General features: G+C 53.2%; 1 protein-coding gene across 1 annotated transcript; it reads right to left on the bottom strand.

The window, feature by feature from the left end:
• Positions 1 to 533: 533 nt before the first annotated feature.
• Positions 534 to 10775, bottom strand: SCNN1A (sodium channel epithelial 1 subunit alpha). The gene is made up of 13 exons (XM_040594694.1): positions 10668 to 10775; positions 9894 to 10267; positions 9221 to 9476; positions 8154 to 8341; positions 7264 to 7364; positions 6454 to 6617; positions 6024 to 6122; positions 5738 to 5855; positions 5415 to 5493; positions 5049 to 5106; positions 4867 to 4922; positions 4232 to 4307; positions 534 to 4008 (listed from the first exon to the last, which is right to left on the bottom strand). Exons 2-13 carry the CDS (start codon positions 10241 to 10243, stop codon positions 3682 to 3684), a joined length of 1872 nt encoding a protein of 623 aa, XP_040450628.1. The 5' UTR covers positions 10244 to 10267; positions 10668 to 10775; the 3' UTR covers positions 534 to 3681.
• Positions 10776 to 15536: the final 4761 nt, after the last annotated feature.

The raw sequence follows: 15536 nt of genomic DNA on the forward strand, positions 1-15536 counted from the left end.
ACCTACCCGCTTCTGTGCTGCTTAGTCCCCCAAAACAAGCCCCTTTAACGCTCCAGCTTCACCACAAAATGATTTTCCTCCTGCACTTCCCTTTTCCCTGCGAGCACTTGTATTCCTGCATCTCCACCTTCCCCCTGCACGGCAGATGCTCCCAGTCGAAAAGGACACAACCTGCTTTTCTCCGGTGTCCTGCAACCTGCAGTTGCTCCTTGCAGGTTTGCTGTGCCCCTTCGTGTGCCTGCGACTCCGGAGGACGTACACCCCTCGGCTCTCACCCCTGCCCAGACCTGCGCTTTGCCTTCTGCTGACCTACAGAGCCCTCTGAACGCACACGTTCTTCCCTTTTCTGTAGTGGTTCACATTCTCAGTGAAACACTCCATTTAAAAGAAAAAAAAAATCTTAACAAAAAAATCTCAGAAAAGTTTGCATCCATATGCTGGAGTCAAAAGTGTTACAGTTATATATCATGTTACAGCAGAAAAATATTTTCAAGGAACGTGAATGCTCTGGTGAAGTGTATGGGCCAGATAGGAGCCATTCTCGATTTCTTTTAATCCTCATTACCCTGTTCATTTCATTTTATCACAATACTTACATCCTGAGGTGAATACTGAGTTGTTATTTTCCTTATAGGATTTTTCAGTATACATATTATCTAAGTATCTGGGGGGTTCATAGCCAATAACGAATTTATCTTTGCAGCACTAGAGGTGCACTTGAGGTTAAAAGATACTATTACTTCTATTTGGTAGATGTAGAATTAAGGTATAGAAAGATGAAAATAAATGGAGTTCAATATAATACTGTATGTAAATCAATATATATACATGCACAGCAAGCATGGGGATGCTCAGGTTCTGATGTTCGCCGCAGACCGCTGGACTTGCCTCCTGTTTCCAGCTAGACTGAGCTCGCCGTGCGCCCCTGAGAGCTGGTCTCAGCCTACGAGAGGTGTCAGGACGCTCCTGGGAGGTCACCTCATTTCTCCCACGATGGTAATTTTTGCACAGATCCTTACGACAGGCAGGGCTAATCCATTTACCAGCTTTGGGTAACAGCTTTGTGTTTGTAGGGGCTGTTAACTCTGGATTTACAGCTACCTGGAGTGGGGCCGTTACTCCGAGTTCGTCAGTCAAAGCTCATCTTTTTGCATTTTAATGCTTTTACAGAAGAGCGGGATGATACGGTGCAAGCTTCCCCAAGAGAATACATCACCTTCTACAGCTATTTCTTTATGATGTTGAAGAGAATTTAATGTTTTAAGTAGCTGTGCCTCTGATTAATCTCCCTTTAATTACCCACTTAACGATGTGTGATGCAGTGGGTCACATCAATTTTATGGTTATCACACGGTCCCACGTGATGTGAAGAATCGCGTCTTGTTAGTCAGGAAAGATCACGCTCACGGTATGAATCATCGTATGTTTACGATCTACAGAGGCTGATTTAAGCATTGCACCTGCTCTTTCCTGACTCAGAGGTGGTTTTGTGAAGCAGCTTTTGTGTGCCCAGTGTCAGGTTTTTGCTCGTTCATGTGCTAGAAACCACTGAGGTGGCACCTGCAGCGCCGGAGTCAGGACCAAGAACGGGGCTGGGGCTGCCGCTTCCCAACTCTTCCCTTTGCCTTCCTTCTTCTTAATTGGGACCAAGGCTACTTTTTAAATCTAGCTTTTAACTCTGCCTCTTGGGCAGTATTTTTACAGAATATCAAAGCCCCTTCATTAAGGCAACTTTAAGATTTCATTCTTTGGTTACTCGCTCTCTTTTACTTCGTTTAAAATCACCCATAAGCACAGAAAGTGGATTTTTTTTTTCATATTTGTAGGAGTCCTGATTATTTATTTTTTCCAGTGGGGGCCTGCCAGGGGGAACACATGCCTCCACACCTCTCAGTGCTGGTGGTTGCAGGGCTCTCCCTCCTGCTGGGCTGCCCCAGGACCCCCCACAAACCCGCACCATCGCTCCCTTCTACTGCCAGCAGAGAGGCATCATCTTCAGTTTCAAACAAGGGGCATCAGCCGAGCACTGGGATAAAATCTGAAAAAACATAAATATTTGGGTAATAAAGAATATAGTGTTCATGTCTGCAAGGAGGAAGAAAATCACTCTGCTGGGAAGCGGAAAATGCATGTAGGTAATCGAGGCACGAACAGTGCAACAAGATGTGTTTTAGCATCTCGGAGGGAAGAATTAGGCAACAGTTTATATCCTGCAGTAAAATCCTCCATCTTCCCAAGAGCAGTGCATCTACCTGAATTTTTTAAATATCTGAGGCTTTTCTTTTGTTTGATTTACAAAAGTTTTTAAATACAAAAGAGGCCCTTTGCGATGTGATTGGGTGCATGGCACCACAGATCTTTGCCTAAACTATAGGCTTCAATTCTGGTATCCGTGTTTGTGTCCTGTCAAGTGGATAATCCTGTTTGTTCAGGACATCGCCCTTGCTCTTTGATACCCCATAAAGCGCTGTACAAACACCACTGCAGTGGGAGGCTCGAGTATTTGTATAAAACAGCATGGCAAGCTTCCTGCAAGAAATAAAGTGTGTGCTCCTATGCGAAGATCCCCAAATTAGCTCCTGAGGGGACTGTCCTGGTCCTGGCCTTGATTGCCCGTGCGGTCCATTCCAGTCGGCTAAAGCTTTCCCCGGAAGGATTTTGGATTAAACCTGTAGCGTTTCCCCTGCGCTTCGCCATCAGCAGCGCCTTGGTGGGTGACCAGAGCAGGGTGAACGCTGCAGAGCAGGCGCTGCATGACCAGTGCTATTATTATGACCCTCTTTTTGCAGGATCTCATGGCAGCAGAGCTAGTTTGGGATGTTTTTGAGGGTGTGCATAGTCCTGCCAAAATTCCCTCCTGAAAGCAGGGAGGGCCAAGCAAGTGAAAGTTGTTTATCCCGGATCTTTTGACAAACAACCAAATAGCTGGGCATGCCCTGTGTGGGTATCACGGAGGCGGCTGCTGTGTGCCCAAGGTGTACTGGCACCGTACGGGCAGCTTGAGAAGGCAGCCCCGGTTCTGCCGGGTGTTTTGTCCCAACCCAAGTGCGGCACAAGTATCGACCATATCCCCGGAGTATTGTGCGCAACGTGGACTGAGGGTCTGCCCGTGGGTGCCGTCGCCCAGGGCAACGCAAGCAGCCTCTCCTTGGCAGGGAGAAGGTGGGTGGCTTGGTCTTGGGGTCAGAGCTGGACGTGAACAACTAGGAAAGAGCAACCAGCTTCCAGCCTTGGGGAAAGCTTAACAAAGCTCAGCCTGCTGAGAGGCTTGTACCCCAGCTGAGACTATGCTCCTGTCCCGCCATACCACAGAGGTGGCCAGTCACAGCAGCCAGTCCTTCTAATTAACGACAGACCAGAACCGTGGCAGCATCCTCATTGCTTGGAAGAGAAAGCACGCATGCACGTGTAGGTGTGCACGCATGAGGAGTGTAAGGAAACCAAGTGGACATCTCCCCCATACAGACACTAGATCAACTCTCACCCCTGGTGACCCCCAGAGCAATAGTGTTTTTATGAGACTGAAGAATTCACCTACAGCAGTGAAAGCAACAAACCCAGGGCAACCACAGTGTGGTCTTCTGCTCTGGCCCAGACAGGGCACCCTAGCAGAAGGAAATGCAGGTCCTACAGACAAAAAGCGTGCAGCCTCTGCTCTGAGCTGCAAAACAAGCCGCTGCCTCACTCATGTCCCAGCTCGCCGTCCCTGCTTGGCCCGCGTGGTTCCAGGCTGTTGTAGGATGGCAGCTTGGTCACTACGGCCTCAACAGTGAAGCGGTGAGGAGCACCGAGAGCTGGCACCTCGTCTTGGAAAGCAGTGTTATCCTGGCTGCTGGGAGCGGGTCCCGGTGGAGAAAGCTGCTGCCGAGAACGGAACCAGCGTACGGCCAAGATACAGGTGATGATAATGACATCCAGAATCAGCTCTGCAAGCTCCATCACAGACAGGACAGAAGATCCAAACCAGAGACTCCACTGGTTCCCAAGCTGGGACAGCAGAGTCACCACCTGCAAGAGATGGAGCAGGGGGAGTGAGGACAGCCCGCATCCGAGCCTTTTGCCTCCCTGCTTGCTCCCACTTGCAGTGTCCCCGTGGTGCTGGGGGCTTCCTCCCACCCTGCCACAGGAAAATACTCAATGGCTGGCGATGCTGCTGGAACAGACGCCTGCTGATAGGGGGGAACACTGGGCAAATGGGTGGCTAGAGAAGACACGGTGGAGAAGTGTGTACCGTGAAGGCTGGAGACTCCCCGTTGGTCTTGTAGTTCCACTCCTCAAAGAAGATATTCACTTTGGCAACTCCGTTCCTGTAAATGAAAGATGGGGCTCAGTAACTCTGAATCCACAATGCCTACATTTCTTCACCAAGAGTAATTGTCCTCTCTGTCCCCTTCTGCCCTCCATCCCCCTTCCACACAGACCACCCAAAGGTCTTATTCCCCATCTCTGTTCCCTCATTCTGCGCTAGACACAGCCTTTGGTAGCTACAGTGCACTGCTGGGACCGCACTGTCAAACCTGATGTTCAGGGCATCCTGCGCTGGCTCAGTCCAAGCTCCCGTGTGGCTGTCCTCCTTCCCACTCGTCCACGAGCCCCGACCATGACTCCAGACAACACAGCAGCCACCTGGGGCTTGCCCTTTTCATACCAGCATCTGACCCTTTTCAAATTCTTCACTTGGGTTCCAAATCCTTGCGGAAGTCTCAGTGTCTCTCTACTCTGACCCAAATCCACCGGCATTGTCCCCGGGTCCCATAACCAATTACTTCTCATCAGTGATTTAATCTTAACTCTGACCCCCGACACACACCCACTCCACTGGGAAGGTTTCTGGTTTGGATGCAACTTCCATTTAGGGGCTCTCACCTCTTGGACGTGATATTGTATTTGTTCTGTTGGGAAAGCATGTAAAAAACCCAGTCCTGAAATGCAAGCACAAGCAATTGTGTTACATGGCCACCGTCACCTCCCATAGGTTTAGTGCCAGTGGAGGAAGGACCAAGTGGGAGGTTAGAGCTGTGCTGGGGGGCTGGGACACCCCCTCTTACCTCTGAGACAGCAGAAGGCCAGCGGGAGTATCCAGCTGACAGCTGGTATTCCGTCATTCTGGAAGACAAGAGGCTGCGTTAGCTGTTGGCACTGCAGGAGTCACGGGGACAGGTCCCTCAAGCCCCAGGCCCGCCTGGGACGCCCTCCCATGCTGAGTCCTGCCCGCTTCCCACCAAGCCTCTGCACAGTCCTTGCGCTGAGCCCCCAGCTGCCACCGATGCTCCTCAGCCATTCTGCCTTCCTGATGGGAGAAACAGAATTTTTGGGTTGCGGCTCAGCTACTGACTCAAGATTTTGCCACGGCCAGCGAACGCTTTCCAGCTCCTCTAGGAGCAGTTTCCAGTCTGCCTGCCAATCCAACTTACCTGCAAGGTTTCCGGCATTTGTGGAAGCAGCCCAGCACGTCGGCTTTGAATTCAGCCAGGAGTTTGTAATAGCAGTAGCCTGAGCAGCAGAGAAAGTAAAAATCCCAGTAAGCTTGCGGTTATCTGCATGCAAAGGGTGACGTGTGACAGCGAGGGGAACCCAGACGAGGTTTCCTTCTGCAAATTCATCCGAGACAAGAGTGTCTTCTGGCTGTCCCACACCAGGAAGCTCACTGAAGGCAATGTGGAGATGTACTGGGACGTGAGGTGGACCAAACAGGTTCAGGTGGGCATGAGCTTTACGATTCCTCCTGCTCACTTACCCCAGGCTACATGCTTTGTGTAGTCGCAGTACTCTGCTCCGGCAGGTAACGGGTAGAAGTAATAGGCACAGCCACAGCGCTCCACCATGTTGAGCTGAAAGCAGGAGCGAATGCAGACCTGGGGGGCACAGGAGGTGGGAAAGGCTGAACGAGGGGACCAAACCCACCGCAGCCTGCATCACATCGTGCTGTCAACAGAGCCCATGGACCAGCACGGCTGTCAGGGGGCTGCAGCGCTTCAGGCAAGTAGAGAAACAGGCTGGGGCAGGACCGGCGGTGGGGTTACCTGTTCAGTGTAGCGGGATGAGTACAGGTTTTGCACTGGCACGTCGCTGCCATCCTCTGTGCAGTCACTGTAGCTGCCCCCAAGACGCACAGTCATCTCCTAGAATATCGAACAGCGGTCACAGGGAATGACTGGCACGGTGCTGTTCCCTTCCTATGCTTCCATGCCACACACTGCTTGTCCATCAGCATCTCCGTGCTCTCCTCGGGCTGGCAGCTCCCCCTGCTTCCCTCCATTTCATTGCTCACCGATGAACTGCAGCCCAACACTTCTCGCCCAGCCCAGTAAGCTGTTCTTCCCCTCCTTCACATGATTAATCCCCTCCCTTAAACGCACACTGGGTCCGTGACAACCCATCTCTACCCAGCCACCGAGTCCAACCTCCCGCACAGCCACACGTCGTGGCTCTTCACCCCTGCTCCTCCCTCACCTTTCTCATGCTGATGGAGGTCTCAATACCCGGGCGCACATTGAAGCCCCCATCATCCATGAAGGCTGGCTCGTTCTGATCATGGACCATGACCCTGGCTCCTGTCACCGTGGACAACAGAGGGATGAAATCATTCTGTTCAGTGCGCACCACCAGAGAGAGACCTGAGGGAATGCCAGAGAGCACGGGAGGTCATGGCTGGCCATCGAGTGGGGGAGAGCAGGATGGTTAGAAGTGAGCGTAAGAGAGAAAGGAAGAGGAACATCAACCAACATCAACCCAGGGCTGCACCAAAGCCGGGCACCAACGGAGGGTGGCTGGAGGCTCCAGGAGAGGCCAGAGAAAACGGGGGTTCTTCACTGTGGCTTAGCAAAAGCAGAACTGGGAACTGAGAGAGATTTCATGGAGCGACTCGGAGCCAGATGGAAGGAAAGCCTGAAGGTTGGGCTTGGGGGTTTGGGAACACAAACGGGTCAGTTGCTGACAACTGCAAAATGGGGAGGGAAGGGGTGAAGAGCAGGCTCTCGGAGGCACAGCACTACAGCTCAACAGGGGACTTCAGCAAGGGCCAGCACGGGTCTGGAGGGAGCAACGACCTAAGGACCAGGCTCTGGTGGGAAAGAGAGAGCTCAGTGGGGCAGCAGTGAGGGACGGCCAGGTCCATGGGGCAGCCACCTCCACAGGGGCGAAAACTGAGCTTGGGCAGGGCTGCGATCTGCCACCACCAGTGCCAAGCACAGCAGGATGCCCGTAACTCCTGGGGAGCACCGAGCTGAGCTGTTGTTACTCACCAGAGTGCTTCTCACCCACCGTTACTGATCCCAGGCAGCGAGGATGTCCACAGGCTGCTGCTGTTGTCGTTGAAGGTGTAGCAGTTCCCGTACAAGGGATGGTGGAAGTGGGTGTAGTTCCTGGGAGGAGAACAGAAGCGTTCAGGGGGGGGTGAGAAGGGTGGCAAGACCAAGGGGAAGGGCTTTCCCAAAGGAACAACTCTGTCTGTCACCTGCAGGGAGGGGGCTTACACAGGCAGGCAGGATTTGTTATGTAAACTTGCCTGAACCGGGAACAGCAATTAAAATGTGCTGTAACAAATGTCCTGGAGCTGGATGAGTTTTTACACCAGGTTTTTCATACTGCTAACTCTTGAGAGCCCAAATGGGGTTTAGCAGTACCAGCAATTGCTGTATGATCTTCCTAATATTGTCAAAACTCTGAACTCTTCCTGCCACTTTTCCTCCCTTGCTAAGGGGTCTCATTCCGCTACCTCTTTGGGGCTTTTTGACCAATAATGGCAGGAGAGAAGCAAGATAGATTTTTTTTCCCCTGTCTTTTTGTAATAACTCTCTTCTCCTCCTCCAGTCTGTGGGCCGGTATTGCCACTTTGCCCTGCTGCAGGGAGCAGAACAGACCTGCACTATGCATCTCCCCCTGCTCTGGGGTTTGTAACCAGGATAACTCTCGTTTGTGGGAAACCCCAGACAAGACGAAACCATCCTCCAAGGTACACAGCTCCAGCTCACCCTGGTGAGCATGACCCATGGGAAAGACTCAAGAAACATCATTTGAGACAACATGAACTGGACAAGGAACAATCCCGGCTTAGGAAAGAGGTTCTCTGATGTGGGTTTCTTGACTCCCCTGGGACCCAGGCACAACCCAGGGGTGTTTGCAGGACTTGGTGGGATGCTTCCACCACTTACGCTTTGTCACATGTTGCTTCGTTGAAGCGGCAAGCATAGATGAAATTCTCAAAGTCAGACTCATCCAGGGCTTTTGCATCAGGCATCTGCGCCAGGATATTGATGTAGTGAAAGCTGTACCATTCCCGCACAGCGTCCACCCCTGAGGAGTATGCCTGATGGAAGCAGTCCTTGTTGTTCTCACTGCACTGTTGAGAAGAGAAGGAGAAACCCAGCCATGTCAGAGCAGCCAGGAGGCCAGGCTGTGCCGCTGGGCTAGCTGTGCTCCCTCAGCACGGGCAGGAGGGGAACCCGAGGGAGGGGAAATGCTCCACAGGCTTCATGTGCTCAGCCAGGTGACCAGCAGGATGCGAAAAAGTGAACCCAGGGCAGCTCCTTGGTGGAAGGGAAACACCAGGAGAACAAGCAAGGCTGAGCAAAACCCAGGAGGCAACAAGTCGCAGCGAGGCGTGCAGGGCGATCTGCCGCGTGGAAATTCTACCTGGTATAAAACCAGAAGCTTTGAATTCTTGCATGGGGAGCCCTTCCTCCAGGGTGTGTTCAGCAAAAGGCCTGTGATCCTGTGGGAACTCCAGTTACCTGGCAAGCAATTAGCTTCAGTCCTTCAGTGCCTTTTTAAATGCAAGCACAGATAGCCTGGGGCGAAGCAGCTGCTACCTAGGAGCAAATGGGGCCATGGCCACATTTCAGGTGGCCCACCGCCATCCAGTACTTTCCCCTTTGCTATTACGGGCAACATTGTCCCTGATGTTAATAAATGGCTCCCCAAAGGCAACAGCAAGGCTGATGTAGCCTTCAGGAAGGACAAGGTTTCCCTGCTCTTCTTAGGAAAAGATGGGCACTGATGTGGCCAAGGCTCCTGGGGCCCGTGTGGGCAGGGACAGGACCTGGGGAGCAGGATTGCACTGGGCAAAGGATTCAGCTCTACTTTTATCTGTCATCAGTGAAAGCTGGCGCAGGTTAATGAGACTTCTACGTAGGCAAAGGCATGGCCAAGGGTCTAACAAGACAGAAGTAGCTAGGCAGAGACTGGAGTGGGTAGGACACAGGATACCTAGGGATCTCACCAGAACAAAGCCAATTTTCCAGTCATTCTTGTCCACTGAGGGACTGTTCTCTGGCAGGTTGACTAAATTATCCCGCTTCTGCCTTCGCAGTGGATGGCGCTGGACGTGGTGGAGCAGGCTCCTTGAGCTACGCTTCCGTGTGGACTGCATGGACCAGTCGCTTCGTGCCAGAGACATGTTGTAGTCATAAAGGTCTAGCAGCGTCTGATGGGTGATTTGGTCCAGCTCATCCAGCTTCTTCCGGATGGCACTGTACCTGTACGGGGATGGGGGGGGGGGGGGGGGCGGGGGGAGAGGAACCCGCGGGTTTAGCTTGAATAAGACATTCAGCAAAGTTTGCTGGGGTGATTCAGGACATTCCTGCTGCCCCACTGCAAATCCAACCCCTTGCTGCAGGCTACCATCCTTGTAGGAGAGAAGTAAAGGCATCTGCTTTTGCCCAGCGGGGGTTTATGGTGCAGCCTGCTGACACACGGCACCCGGCAGAGCTCCCTAAACAAACCTGCCTTACTGTGCATGCCCCGCAGCGGCAAAGGCCTGTCAAAAAGCATCCTTCCCACCCGCACTGCTACCAGGGGATGGTCAAGGACCACGAGGAGAACAGGAACACATGCTTTTACCCTACAACAGCAAAAGTAAAGGCAGCTGACAGCTCCAGGAGTCTATTTCGTACCTGTATGGATTGAGTGTGCACAGTGTCACGGCTGGGAAGGTCAGCCTGTCGGAGTTGAGGTTGAGGTTGAGGTTGACAGGGTAGCTGAAGTACTCCCTGTAGAGGATCCCAAACTGCCAGTACATTAAGCCGAAGGTGAGAAAGAAGAGAACAGACCAGAAGGCTGTCTTCATCTTGTTCTTTTTGGAGCACACCAGGCGGATAGCCCCGTGGATGGTTGTGTTGCTGCAGAAGAACTGGAAGAGCTCCTGGTAGGACCCGTAGAACTCGATGAGACCCTCCCGCTCCTCTTCCTTCTGCTCCTGCTCCTCTTCTTGCTTACATTGCCCTGTCTTCTCCCCTTCTGGCATCTTCCCTGTCTTCACAGATCCACCCTACGGCACCAGCTCGGGGTTAGGGGCAGCCCTGCAGGACGGCACCTCGGGGTCCCGCGCCCGCTGCCCAGCCTGCCCCCGTGCTCTCAGCCCCGACCCCCCGGGCTGCAGGTCCCCCCCTCCCGTCAGCCCTCCCGCCCCAGGGTGCCGGGGGGTCCGAGCCTCCCCGACGGCACGTCCCTGCCGCTGCCCCCCCCCGCCGGGGCTGCCGGGCTCCCCCCGAGCGGCGCTGCCACCCCCGGCCGGGCTGCGCCCTGTGCCTCGCCAGCCCCAGCCAGCGCCCGGCCCTGCCCCTGCCCCCCTAACCCCTGCCCCTAACCCCTGCCGCTGCCCCGCCGCCCCCGCTCCCCCCCCGGGAGTAGAGGCCCCCCCAGCCCCCCGGTGGAGCCGCTGCAGTGACCTTGGTGGCGCCGGCGGCGGTCAAGGTGCGGCCGCCGCGGTCCCGGCGGGCGGGAGCGCTGCCCCAGTCCGCCCCGAGGGAGCCCTGCCCCGGCCAGCCCCGGCTGGAACAGCCTGTCCCTGTCCCTCCTCCTCCTCCGCCTCCTCCTCCTCCTCCTCCTCCTCCTCCTCCTCCCCCCACCGGCGCGCCGCGGGGCAGCGCTCCCCCCGAGGGCAGCGGGACCCCGACCCTGCCGTGCCCCCGGCGGCCGCCAGCCCCCCCCCGCCCGCTCCCATCGCCGCGAGTGGGGGCCAGGTCTGCGGGGGGGGTGGGCAGAGAGGGCTGGGGCGGGGGGCTGGGTGACGCGCATGAGGTAGTATCGCCGTTGCTGGTTCACTAACCCGAGACATTTGTGGTATCTACAACCACTCGGGAGCGGGTTTCACCCATCTGTGCCCCCGGGTCACTCGGAGCGTTCGCTCGGACCATGGAAACGGACACCCCAGCGCGAGCAGGATCCCTGCCGCCCCCGCCATTGCAGCGGCGCAGCCTTTCCCAGCCCCTGCTCCAGAGGGTTGTCTCTCAGTAGCCCCCTGCGAGGTTTCAGCTGCCCGCTTTCCTCCTCCAGCAATCCCTCCTTCCGAGCGGTCCTTGCTCGCTCACCCGCCACCGAATTTCCACCCTTACTGGAGCCGGCGGTTTGGTCAGTGACTCGGAACACGCACCGCTCGCACCGCTCCGGGTTGCAAAGCGCCGCGCTTGGCGGTGCCAAACCGGCCGCTTCCGGGGCTGCAGGTGGGCGCTGGCGCCCCTGGGACCACCTGGGTGCAGAGCTGCAGCCACCGCGTGCCGCTTCCCTCTAGCTCCGTCCCCGACAAAAAGCAGCACAAAGCAAAAGCATCCGTCTCCTGCAGCTCTAAACTTCGTTCTAGCTCAAGTAATTTATTTTGGGCTTTCACCAAAGATGAGTTGCAAAAAGTGGAAGGGGTGGGGAGGGATGAACAAATAGTGCATCAAACACCTTTTAGGAAGCAGCTTCCTCAGAGCAGGAGAAATGCCCTTCTGGGTCAGAGCGATGGTCCACGCGGCTCTGAGGCCCCTCTCGGGCAGTGCCAGCAGGAGATGCCACATAGCAGAGGGATGTCAGCTCTTCTGACTTGTGCCATTGGTGTGTTTTATGCACTCAGACAGACCTGGCAGATCCCTGAAGGTGCACATCAGCCTTCTGAACCAGCCTGGTAGCCCATGTGTTAATCTTGGTGGATATACACACAGCTAACTAACGGTTACGCTGTGCCAGCACTTACCTATGGAGCCATAACCTAGCCGCTTCACAGAGAGCATGTTCGTAACTTGATTGATGCACATTACTGTAATTTCCTGAAATTACCCAGTTACACTGACGGACCATCGTCCAAAACCACCTCTGTTCTTACTGGAATTGTGCCTCTGTCTTACTGGAATGTCAAAAATGATTTTGCCCCTGAAAATACCCACTTTATACTCATTTAAGTTAACAGCACCCACAAAGCAACTGCAGCTGAATTTGGTAGCGCTGGTAGTTAAGCGTTCTCTGATTTCCACAGTATTTGAAAGCATCTTAAACTGTCTTCAGCTGATCTTTGCAAATGAGTTCAGAAACCTTATTTGCTGGGTGTGAGACAAAGGCAACTTAAGTTTTTTGATTTCTTTTGACTCGGGGGCTAATTAAAACCCAAGCATCCAGACTGATTTGCTGCACCCAAATGACAGTCTAAAGCAACTTTCGCAGCATTTTGCCATGGCTGGCAAATTCCATCACCGTGTTGTTTGGGAGAACTTTTGGCCTTTGCTTTGGACAAGAACAGCAGATAATCAGGGTGTGGGTGCAGGAATTGTGTTATTTTTACATGTATAAATGATGCACATCATGTACCTCCTGTGTATCTCTATATACACATACACATCTAGGTACATATTTGTTTTATTTTTCAGAATACTTTTCCATATTGGCTTTTGGGGTTTTTTTGGGAAGAATTAAAACCCCCACTTGCTGGCTGTGACTCCATTTCCAGTGGTTGTGCCGGCAGTGACCCAAGCCACCGCCCGTGCCCTTGCTGGGGAGCTGGGGAGCTGCTGGGGTGGCCGCGCGCTGCCTGCGTTGCGGCACACCTCAGGGCACCTGTCAGCCTGAGGTGGCTGCAGGTCACTTCAGCCATGTCACATCACACTCTGGCCATGGCTTTGTGGAAGTCCCAGTGTTCTGGCAGTCACACAAATGTGCTGCAGGGTGACAGCCAGCTCACAGAGTGTCCTGCGTTTGGCTGGGATAGAGTTCATTTTTTTCTTGCATGGCTAGTGCAGTGCTGTGTACCAAGACACAAAGGAACCAAAAATTTATTTTTAACATTTCTACAACCACATTTACTGCTCGATTCCCCAAATACTTTAGAAACAACACAAACAGCAGATCTTCTGTTGCCTTGTCAACTGCCAGCCTCCATCTCTGTTTGCAGAACATAAGAATTTGCAAACTCTTCGGCTTTTCGTGATTACTTACATCTTCCCACCTTTTGTTCTATTTTTCCCCCCAGTGTGTAGATGAGCTAGATCACTCCAGTGACCATCATTTGACCAAGTGCGTCAGTCATAAACAGTACCATTTTCCTCAGGCACACTTCGCTGTGACAGAAGGTGGTGACGCAGGATTATTAGTGCCATTTGCAAAAGTGCCTCCTGTTGATAATCCAGGTGATTAGATATACTCCTGCCTCAAACTTCCCTCACCGCAAAAGTCTCCTGAACATTTTGCCCGTCCACAAGTTTCTGGATAGTTATTCGCTGTCTGACCTCTCAAGGTGAGTCACACCTGAATGTAGCTGGTTTTGATGCTTATGGTTATTTCCCCCAACCTGTTCTGGCCTAGCAATTATGGGATAAATGGACTCCTGAAATCCCTGGGTCTCACATTAGGGTGAAAGACCTTCCATCGGGCACTAGAGATCCTTTCGGGAAGTTTTGATTCACAGTATTTACTTTGCCTCTAACAACAATTTCAATACAAAGAGCTTTGCAGTGGAAAGGCCCTTTTCCTTCAGACACTTGTCACTAGGTCCTTCTCTTTTGGGACAGGGAGCACCCTGTTGTTTTGGGCAGTGCTTCTGTGTATTGGATCTTCACAAGCTGCATGCATGATTGCTTTTCGTTGCTACTGAGCAACCTTTGAATAAACATGAATCATTTTTTATGGCATCAAATCTGAAATATTTCCTTACCAGCTATGTTTGTTATCAGCCCAGGTAGGAATGCGGTAACAATCTCTAGTGCCCACAACACTTCAAAATAGAACAAACTTTTCTCAACACACTGCTACTGTGGTGGGAAAGAAAGAAAAGCCTCTCCCCATCCGGTTTTGGATTTTGAGTGTAACAAATTGTACCTGTTTTTGAACTACTTGAAAGACCTTTGCTCTCTTTAGTTCTTTTGTATAACCCTGTATGCAGTTGTGTTTTCCTTTAAGCCAGTGCTTATTTCTGGATTAGCCACAGCTGATCATATTTTTCTGCATTAAAACTAGCAAGGCAAACAGCCAAGGGATAGCAGCACGGATGGTGCTGTAAGTTTAACTGAAGTGACCAAAGAAGCACCAGCCTAGTAGCTGGTAAGGATGGGTAGAGGTGAGGCTATACTGCGTATCGCTGCTGCTCTTCAGCAGGGGGTTATTCACCCAGGATTCAAGGACTCCCTTGAGGCAGAGGTGATGATCTCTAAAGAGGATCGTTATTAAAAAGCCATCAGGGATTTGCAAACCAAGGCTGAATGCCTTCTCCCTGGCTACTGATGTAAGCTGCCAGGCAGCAGTGGTGTCTGTCCCAAAGAACCAGCGGTACTGCAGCAGCAGGAGCATGTCCATGTACACCCTCCCACTCCTTTGTGCCCCAAGGAGGATGCTTCCCAATGTGTTTATTCATTTTTACCTTGTAGGAACAGAGTGGCTGCAGAGAGCTGTTCTGGTGATGCAAAAGGGAGCGCAGGGGGAAACCCTAAGCAGCTTTCAGCATGAAAGGTGGGAGGCTACAGGGCAAAGCTCATGAAAACAGTATCATAGGACTGAGCAAATCCTGCTAGAAACTGTGTGTGGGGAACCTGGTCTCTCTTCCTAGGAGAGTGAAGGTAACACGAGCGGACCCAGACGGATGCTCTTGCTGATGCTTGCATGCTGCAGCACGTACGAAGCCTGGAGGAGAGCCCGGGCAGTGGCTACTCATGCTTTGCCTCAGCTGGCAAACCTGGATTAGCTCCTGGAAGATGTAGCCCACTCCCATCTGTCGCCTGTATTGCAGGATGGGGGATATTGCTTCCTGCAGGCGCTGAGTCAGTCTTAGTGCCCGAGCATCCCAGACCTAGAGCCTGCCCTACGCTAGCCACGCTGCTTTGCCACCGAGCCAGCTGCCACCTCTGCGGCTGGCCACCTCTGCGGCTAGCCACCCGTGGCTGACAACGGGCCACAGGCTGCACCTCCGCTGCACATTCCCTAAGGTCGGGGCCTGGCGCGGGCTCGCTCGCAGGGTGGGCAGCACCAGCCTCAGCCCGGTCCCGCTGCGAGAGGCTGGGCTGTGCCCACGGCCGGGCACATGCCCACCGGGGCTGAGCGGAGACTGGTGCCTGTCTGGAAGCTGGCTGTGTGGCTGGAACCGCAGCAAGCACAGCTATAGCACTGATTTCTCTGGCTGCTTTGTCCTGAGGGGTAATTAGTAAGTGGGGCGATCAAGATGGAGGTTTTGCACACATCCCTCTCCGCCCCCCCCGCCCCCACCCCCCCTTCTTTGCAGCTGAAATCTTTAATTTCCTCATTCCAGCCCTAACAATATAACTATTATCACAGCCACCTGACTCTCCAGGCTTGTGTTC

The sequence above is a fragment of the Falco naumanni genome, chromosome 5, assembly GCF_017639655.2.
Source record: "Falco naumanni isolate bFalNau1 chromosome 5, bFalNau1.pat, whole genome shotgun sequence".
Taxonomy (NCBI): Eukaryota; Metazoa; Chordata; class Aves; order Falconiformes; family Falconidae; genus Falco; species Falco naumanni.